The following is a 12,026-nucleotide window of genomic DNA, read 5'->3' as shown; positions in this document are numbered from 1 at the left end:
AAGTTATTTCACATTTTTCTAATCAAACAACAAACAAAATTTTCATAAAACTATCAATTTTTTTTCACAACCCCAATGTAATAGTTCATAATTGGTCAGATCGCAATTGAACAAATGAAACCCCATAATGAGTAAATGAGACCTATTTAGTATTTACAAATTATCACATCATAATTGTAAAAAAAAAGTTTGTGAGATTAGATTGTAAGTATAATATTACCTTAAAACTATACTATTATTATAAGCTTTATTTCTTCTATAAACAAACTCTTATAAATTTACAAGAGGGACTAAAAGTTGACATGAGAAAACGAGTATTCGGCGCACCCCATATTATTTTCTATTTTAACAATTTTTAGTTTGGGAAATAAAGGCTTCGTTTGGTTGGATTTTGGGAATACCACTTTTAGTATTCCCAAAAAAGTTAAACAGTAAAATACTCAAAAACTTATAATATTATTCAACTTTATTTAACATTTTTTAAACCCCCTAAATTTGTTAATTCAATTAAATACCCCTAAATATTTTTAATGTTTTTGTTACGGCGACTCCGGCCACCCTCCGGCGGTGGTGGCCGGCTGTCCGTATTTGAGGGTGGATTGGGAGTGTTTTTGTTAACTTTTAATGTTTTATTATAAGGGGTGTTTTGTAAAAAAACACATAGGGGGTATTTTATAATTTGTAAATCCTACATCATAATACCCGCCCAATTCAACTTTTTTTTAACTTTTTTCAAAAAACTTTTTCCAAAAATATAAAATTGTGAACCAAACAGAGCCAAAATTTAGTCTTCTTCTAACCATTCGAAAATGTAGCTGTAGCTCAAGCATGTTAATTCTCTTGAAACACCTCTCGAAACGACATAAACACGACCTGCCACTGCCAGTCCCTATTGTCACCCCATATTAGTATTCCTTTGAAAAATAATAATAATGGAATCAAATCCGGATATGTCTCACGTTAATTCGTAAAGAAAAAGATTCACAACATTATCCCACGTGAACAAAACATATATTTGAATGATCATAAAATGGAACAACCCAACATGTGTGCCTTTTGTGGATTCGGTAATAAACAGCGACGACTCCCATTAAAAATTGGACACGCAACCTACCTAATATGCAAAATCCAGTAATTTTGACCCCACAAGCATTAAATCGAACTGTACCCGTACATAGAAGCATGGCATTTTCACCGCCACGTCATCGACTTGTTTGTCCTTTCGAAGAGGCAGTGGACATCATGATTTTTTTATGTGCAAAACGAAACTTCTTTCTCATAGTATCAAACTAATTTAAAGGGCCACCAAAGCACCAACAAAAACGAAACAGAAAGTAAAAGTCAAGACTCAAGACCAAGGAAGGAAAGAAAGAAACACTAAGAAAGGATTTTATTGATTTTGATTTTGATTTTGTCGGCTCAGTTCAATGGAGGCCGTTGACGAAATCAAGCCGAAGACCGGAGAAGAAGAGGAAGGGAAGAAGGAGCCTGAAGTCGGACAGGACGACGCCGGGATAGGCGAAGCTACTGGATCTGTTGATTTGTTGGCGAACAAAACGTTTTTGACCGACAAGACCACCACGTATGCTTTTGAATTTATGTTTTCGTCTTAGTCTCTTAGATCTGTGCGAGTTTTGTTAAAATAGAAATCTATTTTTATTTTTGTTGTGTTATTATAGTTAGAACAAATTCTGTGGTCATAGAATTTAGAATATTTTAATTTTTTACATTTTTTAGACGAAGGTAGTACAGTTGAATTGAATGTCCGTATACTGTTTGAATGCGGTAGTGTACGGATATTTCTTTCATTTGTGTGGCAGAATTAGGTAACTTTAATGAATACTTCAGAGTTTAAACTCGGAATTTTATGTCGTTTGAGGGAGAGAAATTGAATCATGCTAATTGACCTATGGCAGAAATGAATGAAGTGTATATTGTGTTACGAGTCTTAGTTTCGATTAATGTTAAGGCACACGTTTTATGCTTTTAGCCGTTAATTTTTTTTATTTTTATTTTTTATTTTTTTAAACTCAATGAAGACATTTAGATAGTTTTATCTGAATACGAAAATAATTTTTTTTTTTTTACTTAAGTCTGAATAACGTTTAATGATTTCTTTGATTTTTGTTCTCTAAAATACTCTTATGCAAATTTATTTATTGCATCCCTGTCAATTTTTTATTTCAATAAAATCTAAGAATCGGTTTCAGAAAATTTAATTTATGCTTTATCAAACTGTTAGATAAAATGCAAGTTATTATTTAAATAAATTTTCATCCAACTTTTTAAAGGATTTGTGAAAAGTAAAATAAACTTATTGTTCAGATTTAGACTCTCTAGTCTATTCAAATTTCATTTGATCTATTCAGATTTTAGACAGAAAACAAACCCTATTCAAATTTCATTTGATCTATTCAGATTTTAGACAGAAAACAAACCCTAAAAAAAAAAAAAAAAAAAAAAAAAACGATGTGTGTATTGCGCACCAAAGCAAATTATCGAAGATAAATCATAACTTTGCAAACATGAAGAAACACAATTTATGTGGTTTGGCAAGAATACTTCCAATAAGAGGTTGAATTCACTGAATGAATTCACGCAGTTAATAGTGTGCACTTTCCACATAAAACTGAATATTATTTGGACTGGAGGTGATACCATGGATTCCCATGTTTAGAAAGCAGTGAATTTTTTTGGGTTTTATCTTGCGTTCCAAGTTGAGTTGCATTAGGCTTGTTTTTACTGTTACGTCTACTATCCATCATTGCAAAGCACCTTACATGCAGGATGGCTTCGGCCGCTGTTGTGTTGTGAGTGGCATTGCAGCAATTTATTTACATCTTTTATACTGATTGCATATTTCTTCTTCTTCTTCTTCTTCTTTTTGTTTATTTTTTAATTTTTTGCATGCTGACTCACTTGGTGATCATTGTTGCTATGCTGTTTTGTTTTCTATTGTTAGTTTAGTTGCGCGAAGTATCTTTATTGACTGTCAAGAACATTTTGTCATTTTCATGATCTAATTTGATAATTAATGACCCAGAAACACATTTGCTTGAACATGAGCATTCATAACTGTTGATTTTTGAAACGAACATGAGGTCAAGTGATTGATAACATCGGTAATAGCGGGGCTGATGATGGTTGTCTGATTGAGTGGTACTATTATGTGGATTCCTGCTTTCTAGTAGTCATCATGTCAATTAAAAGTAGACCCATAATTAAGTTCACACTAAAGCTTGTGCTACATGCTGTTATTGTATGTATTCAGGTGGTGGACTTGAAGAGGGTTTGTATACTTCTCTGTGTCTGTCAGACGAGTTTGATTTCAGAGGATAGTTGAGGTTTGGTTCTGTGTGTGGCTAATATAGGTGGGAAATTAGTTTAGATTGTTGTTTTGTTGATTCTTGAGCAATTTGGTGGTAAGCCAAAAAAAAAATGGCTGCATCAGTGATAAGCAGGACCTCTAACAGCCTGAGGCCAGAAAAGTGGTTGTATAATTTGTCTTGAGGTGACTTTTGTTATTTATGTGACACCATGGTCTCATTATGATGGGTAATTTCCCCATAAAAGACTTCTTATATTCACAAGATGAATAGGAGATTCCTGCTTGTACATATGAAAGGGTTGAAAACATGGAACTGGGCATTTTCCCAATCATTTGAAGGAATATAATAAAAAAGGGTTACCCCAAGATAAATGGCTCTCTGACTTGTAAAAGAATCATATCTTCTGTATGATGTATTTTATTCCCTCTGTATACATGTGACGCTTCCATAATATTCTAATGTGAATTTGTAACGCCTCATTTCTTGTTGTGAAAGGCCTATGTCAATGCCAACATCCGGAGCAAACGCTAATCCATCTCAGCTTACAATCTTCTATGGTGGAAATGTTTGTGTATTTGATTCAATTCCGGCAGAAAAGGTTTGTTCTCTAATTTAAAGCTTTGAAGACATTGGTATCTTTAGAAATAAGATCTCATTTTAAATTTTACCATGATTCATGTGCTTAGGTTCGTGAAATTATGCTTATTGCCTCCGCTGCTGCCGCTGCCGCTACTAACTCTGGTGACATGAAAAACATTGGTATCAACTGTCCTACCCCTTCACCAGTTCTAACAAGGTCTCCCTCACTTCTGAGTACTGCATCTCCTTTGGGTTCTCCACGGGTGGCTCCACATCCTATGCAGAGGAACTCTTCCTTTTGCAAGTTGCAAGCTGGTACCATTGTGTAACTTGACAGTCACAGTTTCTGTTGAATGTGGATATTCTGTCTTTCTAATTTCATGGTTATTGTAATCTAACTTCGCTTTATGATCCGTATTGCAATATCTGTTGGTACAGAATTACCAATTGCAAGGAGACATTCCCTTCAGAAATTTTTTGAGAAGCGACGAGACAGGTAACTTCTTTGAACTGCAATCCCCCTCCCGTTTAGTTTAGCTGAGCAAGAAAACTCCTGACTAATATATAATCAGGTCAACTCTTATATCTATATGTACCTTTTATAGCACCACAAGATCTTTGACTGAAAGATATTAGAGTCCCATTATCATCTTTTGTAATCTGGAAATATAGTACATCTTAGAGGCTAAAATTAATTGTCCTGCCGATATTGTTGGACTACATACACATAATGTGCTCCATTATGTTAGGCATTGGATAGTTATAAGTTTGGGATAATTGATCTTCCATTAAGAAATAAAATAATTGTTACTAACTATTTTGGAGACTGAATCTTACTTATTGAAGTCATTTTTTAAGGAATTGCATGTGGATTTGAAAATTTATTTTTTATTCTATTCATCTCAGTTTTGCTGCTCTTTATTTTCTTATAGGTTGGTGAGCAAGAATCCTTATCCTGCTCAATCCGGGACAAAAAATTCTGACATTGTGACAGCCAACCTCAGTACTGAAACTTCAGCAGATGCAGGTTACTTTGAAAAATCTCCCATGCCTCCAGAAGAATTACAAGCTAAATCTGCAGTTCAAATGAGCTGCATTTAAGCCTCTAGAAGGCTGTAGTAAATAATGGAAAACTTAATTTGTCTGAGATATTCTAAACTTGGCAGTATTATTCTTGTAAGATTGCAAAGCACACTAGGTGTGATGATGTTTGAATTGCCTTTGGACTTCAATGGGGATAACATGTGCTCAATTTCTCATCTGTTACTGACAGAAACAGAAATGTCTCGTGGTAGGCTTATTTGGGTATGTATTTCTCTCAATGATTGCTTACCATGCTGGCAATAGAGAATTTGAGCACGTCTGCTTATATTTAATCCAAGGGCAGTTGAAATGTCTTTTAAACCCATGCGACTGACTTGTTAATTGCCCATGTCTGATGTCTGCCTGACAATGTCAAACTGATTATCTGTCACTGTCTGTTTGACAAACAGATATTCGTGTATTTGTTGGATGATTTGATTCTATGAAGTGTCTTTGTTAGTTGTGCGGATTTCATGAGTGTAACGTGAATTCAGGTTATGGGAGTTATTGAAGTAAGCTTTGTCATCTAATTCTAATGTCCCAAAAATCAGATATTTGCGATTTGGTGGTGTAGTTGGCTTGATGGGCGGAGCAGTTGGAGATTCTTTTCTCACTCTTAACTCTTTTCGAGTACAAATAAACAACAGCAGGGAAGGATCTTTCTTTTTTCTTTAAACAAATGGTGGCTTATTGAATAGACCCCGGAAGTGGTTAACTTACAGTATTCGAATTCTGAAACTCTCTTCATATAAGGAATTGTTCACCCAGAAGAAGTAAAGCTTCTCTCATCGGGGACTAACACTCTCATCATCTTCATGTCAGAGAATGTAGACCGCGTTGCTTGCCTTGTCAATCATCACCAGCATCAAGCAACTTAGTTTATCGTCCTATGAGGTTCTCATCTAAACTGAGCTCTCGTTCTTCATGCATGACAATCTGATGAGTTTCGCTACTTATGTATGGCTGTGTTGTGTTTTGCTATTTATGTATGACTCTGTCGGGATTTTTGCCTGTGAGTTAGGTCATGCACTAGGGGCTAGGATACAATTGCTGCATCTACTTCATACCCACAAATTCTTATCTCAGTATTGAACGCCACAACTCTTGTACGAAAAGGTTTTTCACTGTTCTTACAGATGGGTTGTAGCCATAGAATTTTACACAAGGCTAATTGCAAACATCTAGTATTCCCTGCATATATGGTATCTCTCGTTCTGCTGAGACGCCGCTTGCCTAGAACAAGCATTACATTACGGCATCTTCCATGCCTAATTTTCCCATCAGATATTTGCACCTGCCTCAAGTAATAATTCCCTTCCAGAATGATACATAAAAAATTTCACTCCAAAGCTATTCCTAGAAGTTATTTCTTTCCTTTTAAAACCATGTCAAGTTATACAACAGATTAAATCAAAGGGATAGGATGGGACCAAAGATCAAAAAAGCAAACCATGACCTCAGAGAAAAAAAACTTACTGCCTGATACTGGCATGAAAACCATAATAAGCGACTACAAACACAGAAGCAAGACAGATTTGTGAAAGTTCAAGAAAAGCCTGAAACCTAATCCACGTTCAAACGCTTTACATACCCAAAAAAAGAAAAAAGAAAAAAAAAATCACCAAGTTTCCACATGGACAGGCATGCCAGCACTCCATCACTAACATTATTGTTTGACTTACATTTTATGCATTTTAGTGCATACTACGCATAATGCCATGTAGGTAACCCCCTGTCATCACGAGGGACACAAGAGAGACAACACCTGCTGGAAACACCTTGCCTGACTTTTTGAAACGAGAACCCATCACTACCAAAAGCGCAGCAGACAGGCCTACAAATTGAACATGACAGAAGCAGTTAGGTTGAGCAAATGAATAGGTGGATCTGGAAAGTGACAAACCTATAATGTGGTGAGTTGAGCATATACTCTGATTAGACCTAAAGTTTATACCAAAATTTTAAGAAACTAAAGCACATTTTATACAAGGGAAAACCTAATTGTAGAGCTTATGTCACCAAGATTTTACTCATACAGTCTAGAATCACCATTCCAGTCAAAGTGAGTCTACATTAACATAGATTCAAATAAATTATAATAATTGATAGGAAAGGCTCGATAAGTGAGTCCAAGAACCAGTTGGAATCAAATTGAAGAAAAACTTGATCCTTATTAGAATAAACAGTATCCACTTTTACACATATTATTTTATTTTAACGTATTGTCGGATTAGAAGCCAAAATTAACCATTCACAACAAAATGAAGTTTCAATTGCTGCTCGAATTTGAACTCAGATTTCAAATCATCCTTTGAACTCAATCAAGTGGTATATATACACAGATACTGGAATTAAAAATCATAAAATGTGAGGATCTCATTAGATTTGCACTAAATCTCACTCATCCCTACGTTATATGTTAACATTAATCTTCGTAAATATAACATGGTAAGAATAAGACACACTTTTTCATGCAACTCTGAAGAACTTTCTCATTCAGTGCAACTTATCAAACATAATGAAAGAGTTCAGGATATCTAATACTGCATATGCCATAACCTTATCACATGGTTTAAACTATTCTTGTAGCATCATTAAACTGGAGTATATAGCCTTACCAAGCCCTATGGATGAAGCAAGAACTGGTTTTGTGGGAAGCTCTGTATAAACATAATATAGCAGCGAGGCCGACACTCCTCCTGCCAAGAGTGACTTCTGGCTGCCGCTTTTCAAATAGCCCATAAGACCACCCACTGCCAATATATAAAATATAACAAAATGTAATTACTACATAGTGTAAGCAAGCATACAAATAATCAAGATCCAAACAAGTGTGCAGCAAAACAATAAAACAGATTTGACCACATTGAAGAATGCACAAATCAACTAAAAGATCAATATTTCATCATCCAACAAACTGTCAAGGGGCCTCACAATTAGACAAAAAACATCACTTATTGTTACAGTTAGCACGTCTAACAGTCCAGTAGATAGCAAGAAAGTAAAAGGAAGAGAAGTAAAAGGTTTGAGGAAGATCACTGAGATATGCACATAAATACAAAATACAAATGCATATGTACAACCTGAAGAATTAAAACTTGGAATAACTTTAAGATTTTGCTTTGATACCACGTGAGTAATTTAAAAACTTGAGATTGGATAAAAATTTACACAGAATTCTTGTTTCTGAAAACAACATATAAAGAAATTTATGTAAATGATTTTGGTCGAAAATGCCATCTTTTTATACAATCCTTAAACTACTATAAAATCAGCAAACCAGAAAAAAAGTAGTTTTTCTTCTTTTAAAGAAATTTTAACTTAAAAACAGTGTTTGAATCAAGTAAATATTAACAAATATTGAGATACGATCTTAGTTTTTTAAAAGATAATTTCAATCAAAACTAAACTAAATAGTAATAATAATAACAAACAAATAAATAAATGAACCTCCAACAAGTGCAGCATAACCCAAAGTCAGTTTCTGAGACATAGACATCCCCATCTTTTTGTTCTCACTCTCGTCACTTGATTCACCTTCTCCTTCGTTCTTACCCTCACCTCCTCCTCCTCCTCCACCACCTCCTCCGCTACCAAACTTCTCTCCACCGCCGCCGCCGCCTCCAATTTCGGGCACGATCTCGCTCCCGTCTTTTACGGTGTCAACACTCTTGGAGAGTATAGTTGAGGATTTGGAGTCAGATGAGACTACTCCGGCGACAGTCGCGATCCTCTTGGAAGAAATGTCAAGTCTTTGATAGCTGATGTTGCTACGGTGTCTGAGTGCAGAAGCTCGGTTGGAGAGTCCAAGCTTGGGCTGTAGAAGAAGAAGAGAGGACTGTGATACACCTAACAATAACTCTGCCATTTGTAATTTGTTTGCTTGACTCGCTCGCTTTGTTAAGCCACCTTCGTTTCCTTCTACTTTCTTCTAGAACTCAAAAACAGACGTTATGTTCAGCCCAATTTCTTTCATCTCCAACTAAAAGACGGATGATTTGTTGAGCCCAATCCAAATTCCAAACAGTCTTATTGGGCCTTCAAACCATATATACAGAATACCGGTTTCACCCATTAGATTTGGACTAACTGACGGTCTAAACCCGAGCAACACTCATCTGTCAATTTTTTTATTTTTAATTCCTTAATAACGTAACAAGACTCCAAATTTTGAAGAGTAAACGACTTTTATTGGCCTAATGACACTTTCCCACCCAAAAGTTTCAAAATACAACTTTATTACCTAAATGTTATGTTCCGTTAAATATAGTAATATTCATTATGAAGACGAAAGTACCCTTTACTATTTGACCTGATTTTTTTTATTATTAGTATCTGGACCAAAAATCGGCGACAGACGACAATGTCGCTCAAATAATGAACGGCGAGCAAGTGGGCAGTGAGGTGTTGAGGGTTTTGTAGAGTGGGGGCCAGTGAAGCAGAAGGGTGGTGAAGACTTGGATTTTGGCCATCGGATTCAGCCAAATTTTGGTTGGAAAGCAGTGAAACCCTAATTCAAACGATGTGGGCAAACGGTTGGAGCCAATCAGGCAATAGTCAAAAGGGTTTTGGTGTATGGAGGTCGGGGAATATGGTGGTGGATAGTGGAGACGACTTGGATTTTGGCCATCGGAATTCAGTTGGAAATGATGAAACCCTTATCCAAATGGCGCCGACGAACGATGGGAACAATCAGGCAATAGTCAAGCTGGTTTAGGAGTATAGAGGTAAGGGAATTTGGTGTTGGTGAAGGCTTGGATTTTGGCCACCGGAATTGGTCGAAATTCAACTAGAAACAGTGAAACCCTAATCCAAACAGCGTCAACAAACGGTAGGAGCAATCAGGTAATAGTCAAAGGGGTTTTGGAATATGGAGGTTGGGGAATCTAGTGGTGGTGAAAGGGTAGGCCAAAGCCGTTGATTTTGGTCCAGATTGGCCCTGAAAACAGAGGTTGTGTAATCTCTAAAATCATCTAAAAAATGCCAAATACGACCTAGAAAGCGGTCATTTCGGTTGGGGAGTTATGAAAACGGGAAAAGGGTGATGAAATCCGTCAGTTTCAATGAGAAAACTGGCAGAGATCAGTGCAAAATGCTGTACAATTGCAAAAGGAGAAAAAGGAAAAACGTTTGGCCAAGGAAATAAGGAGAAAAAGGAGTGAAACTAAATTAACGTTAATTGATCATCTTGCCCTCTTTACAACGAAATTTACTAACAAAACTATGCTATAAATAGTAAAGTTGTATTTTGAAACTTTTTGGGTAGGAAAGTGTCATTAGGCCAAACCTTGGGTGGGAAAAAGTTGTTTACTCAATTTTGAATGTTAAATTCATGAAAACCCCATTAAAGCAAAGAAAGCGGAGCCGAAAAGAATAAATGAGGCTCAAATAAAACCACTATTCCATTGACACCTTAGGGTTTGTTTATTGGGATCCTTGGACTAAATTGTCAACTCTTATCAAAAAAATTATTAGTGGTAGGCAGCTAGATTATATTAGGGCATCTCCAACCCAACGCTATTTTGGTGTATGTGTGAAAAATTTGCTCAAATCCAACACACAAAATTGGTGTAAGTGAATAGTATCACACCAAATTTGGTGTAGCACTATTTATCTACTATAAAATATTTTTTATTTTTTTATTTTTTTTATTTGTATTTACGTTAAGTTGATTATTATTTATATTAATATTTATAATAATAAATTCATAATAATTATATAATTAAAAAAATGATGAAAAATTAAAAACAAAACTTTATTCAATGCAAATATTAAACTACAATAAATAAAAATAAAAATTAACACTAATTTAAAAACACTAAAATTAAAAGAAAATATAACATAAACTAAAATAACAATTTAATATTCCGATAGATTAGTTCCGGATCCTCTAAGATCATCAAAATATTGGAAAGACTAAAACTATTTTGAGATCCTTGATCTTGTTGTTGAGCTCTTTTTTGTATAATTTTTGATTGCTCATTTTGAAAAAACTCACGTAGGCTTGGATTGGTTATGGAATTCAAATCTGATTTCAAAATGTCCGATTTCAAAATTTTCTTGCTTAACATAGACAAATGAAGGATACATAAGCTCAACATACTCTTCAAAATGCATTAATTGATCATTTGTGGGAATAATATATTAATACGGAAAATTAAATTACTATCAATAGGGAATTTTACTTTTGTGTTGTTGTCTTTTTTTTTTTAATTTTTTTAGTGGCATTTTATATTAGATGTAATGTTTTTTTATATTAAATGTAATGTTTATTTAATTAAATAAATGCTTAATTTTATTAAATTAGTATAATTTTCAAAGTTATTATTATTTAATAAAAATATCATTCCCAATATTTAATTAATATATATAAATAATCAGTAAAATATATTAATTGTTGATTATTAATAGAAAAAAAGAAAAAAATATTTTAAAGAATATTCTTTTTGGTGTAATGGGTTGGAGATGCAATAGTAAAATACACTAAAAATCACACTAATTTGGTGTAAAACTTGCATCAATTTGGTATTTATGGCTACAGATGGTCTTAGAAGTCATATAATAAATCAAACACTGTTCATATGATCTACATTATCAACTTGTTAATCCTATTTCTTTCCGGAGAAACGACTTACACCTACCCAAGGTTTGGCGAAACGACATTGGTACCCAAAAGGTTTCAAAATGACAAACAGGTACCTTCCGTTAGTGAAAAGACTAGAATGCCCTTTGAGAAATATTAGTCTATTTTTTAATTACTTTTAGACCCCTTAAGTTTATTAATTCCATCAAATATCCCCATAAAAAAGTTTAAAAATTAACAAAAATACCTCCGCCCAACCATACTTGCTAGATTCTGACGGCCATTGCCAGTGGTAGCTGAAATCTGTCACAATATTCACCGATCTGGCCTTTTCCGGCCAGATCTACCGCCAGATCTGGCCGTCGACGGCCGCAACACTCCATCTTTGGCCAAAGATGTGGCCGTCGTTGACAATCAACGATGACCGTTAGTTTCCAGCTAGATCTAGCCTT

General features: G+C 34.8%; 2 protein-coding genes across 2 annotated transcripts; one reads left to right on the top strand and one right to left on the bottom strand.

The window, feature by feature from the left end:
- Window positions 1-1,298: 1,298 nt before the first annotated feature.
- On the top strand, window positions 1,299-5,460 carry LOC116145718 (protein TIFY 3B-like). The gene is made up of 5 exons (XM_031431166.1): window positions 1,299-1,582; window positions 3,825-3,927; window positions 4,016-4,223; window positions 4,347-4,404; window positions 4,841-5,460. The coding sequence occupies exons 1-5, from the start codon at window positions 1,428-1,430 to the stop codon at window positions 5,007-5,009; spliced, it is 693 nt and encodes a 230-aa protein (XP_031287026.1). The 5' UTR covers window positions 1,299-1,427; the 3' UTR covers window positions 5,010-5,460.
- Window positions 5,461-6,328: 868 nt separating this feature from the next.
- On the bottom strand, window positions 6,329-8,914 carry LOC116145724 (protein FATTY ACID EXPORT 2, chloroplastic). The gene is made up of 3 exons (XM_031431171.1): window positions 8,442-8,914; window positions 7,610-7,744; window positions 6,329-6,825 (listed from the first exon to the last, which is right to left on the bottom strand). Exons 1-3 carry the CDS (start codon window positions 8,857-8,859, stop codon window positions 6,686-6,688), a joined length of 693 nt encoding a protein of 230 aa, XP_031287031.1. The 5' UTR covers window positions 8,860-8,914; the 3' UTR covers window positions 6,329-6,685.
- Between the last annotated feature and the right edge of the window lie 3,112 nt (window positions 8,915-12,026).

Source organism: Pistacia vera, unplaced genomic scaffold (genome assembly GCF_008641045.1).
Source record: "Pistacia vera cultivar Batoury unplaced genomic scaffold, PisVer_v2 Contig465, whole genome shotgun sequence".
Lineage (NCBI taxonomy): Eukaryota > Viridiplantae > Streptophyta > Magnoliopsida > Sapindales > Anacardiaceae > Pistacia > Pistacia vera.
This window is presented reverse-complemented; position numbering and strand designations above follow the sequence as displayed.

What these genes read in the sequence shown, in the direction of transcription:
- LOC116145718 (XM_031431166.1), top strand. Translation starts at nt 1,428, where the DNA reads ATGGAGGCCGTTGACGAAATCAAGCCGAAGACCGGAGAAGAAGAGGAA. An exon ending in TTGACCGACAAGACCACCAC is followed by an intron (nt 1,583 to 3,824) that starts GTATGCTTTTGA and finishes TTGTTGTGAAAG; the next exon opens with GCCTATGTCAATGCCAACAT. An exon ending in CTTTTGCAAGTTGCAAGCTG is followed by an intron (nt 4,224 to 4,346) that starts GTACCATTGTGT and finishes CTGTTGGTACAG; the next exon opens with AATTACCAATTGCAAGGAGA.
- LOC116145724 (XM_031431171.1), bottom strand. Translation starts at nt 8,859, where the DNA reads ATGGCAGAGTTATTGTTAGGTGTATCACAGTCCTCTCTTCTTCTTCTA. An exon ending in TTATGCTGCACTTGTTGGAG is followed by an intron (nt 7,745 to 8,441) that starts GTTCATTTATTT and finishes ATATATTGGCAG; the next exon opens with TGGGTGGTCTTATGGGCTAT. An exon ending in TGCTTCATCCATAGGGCTTG is followed by an intron (nt 6,826 to 7,609) that starts GTAAGGCTATAT and finishes TTCAATTTGTAG; the next exon opens with GCCTGTCTGCTGCGCTTTTG.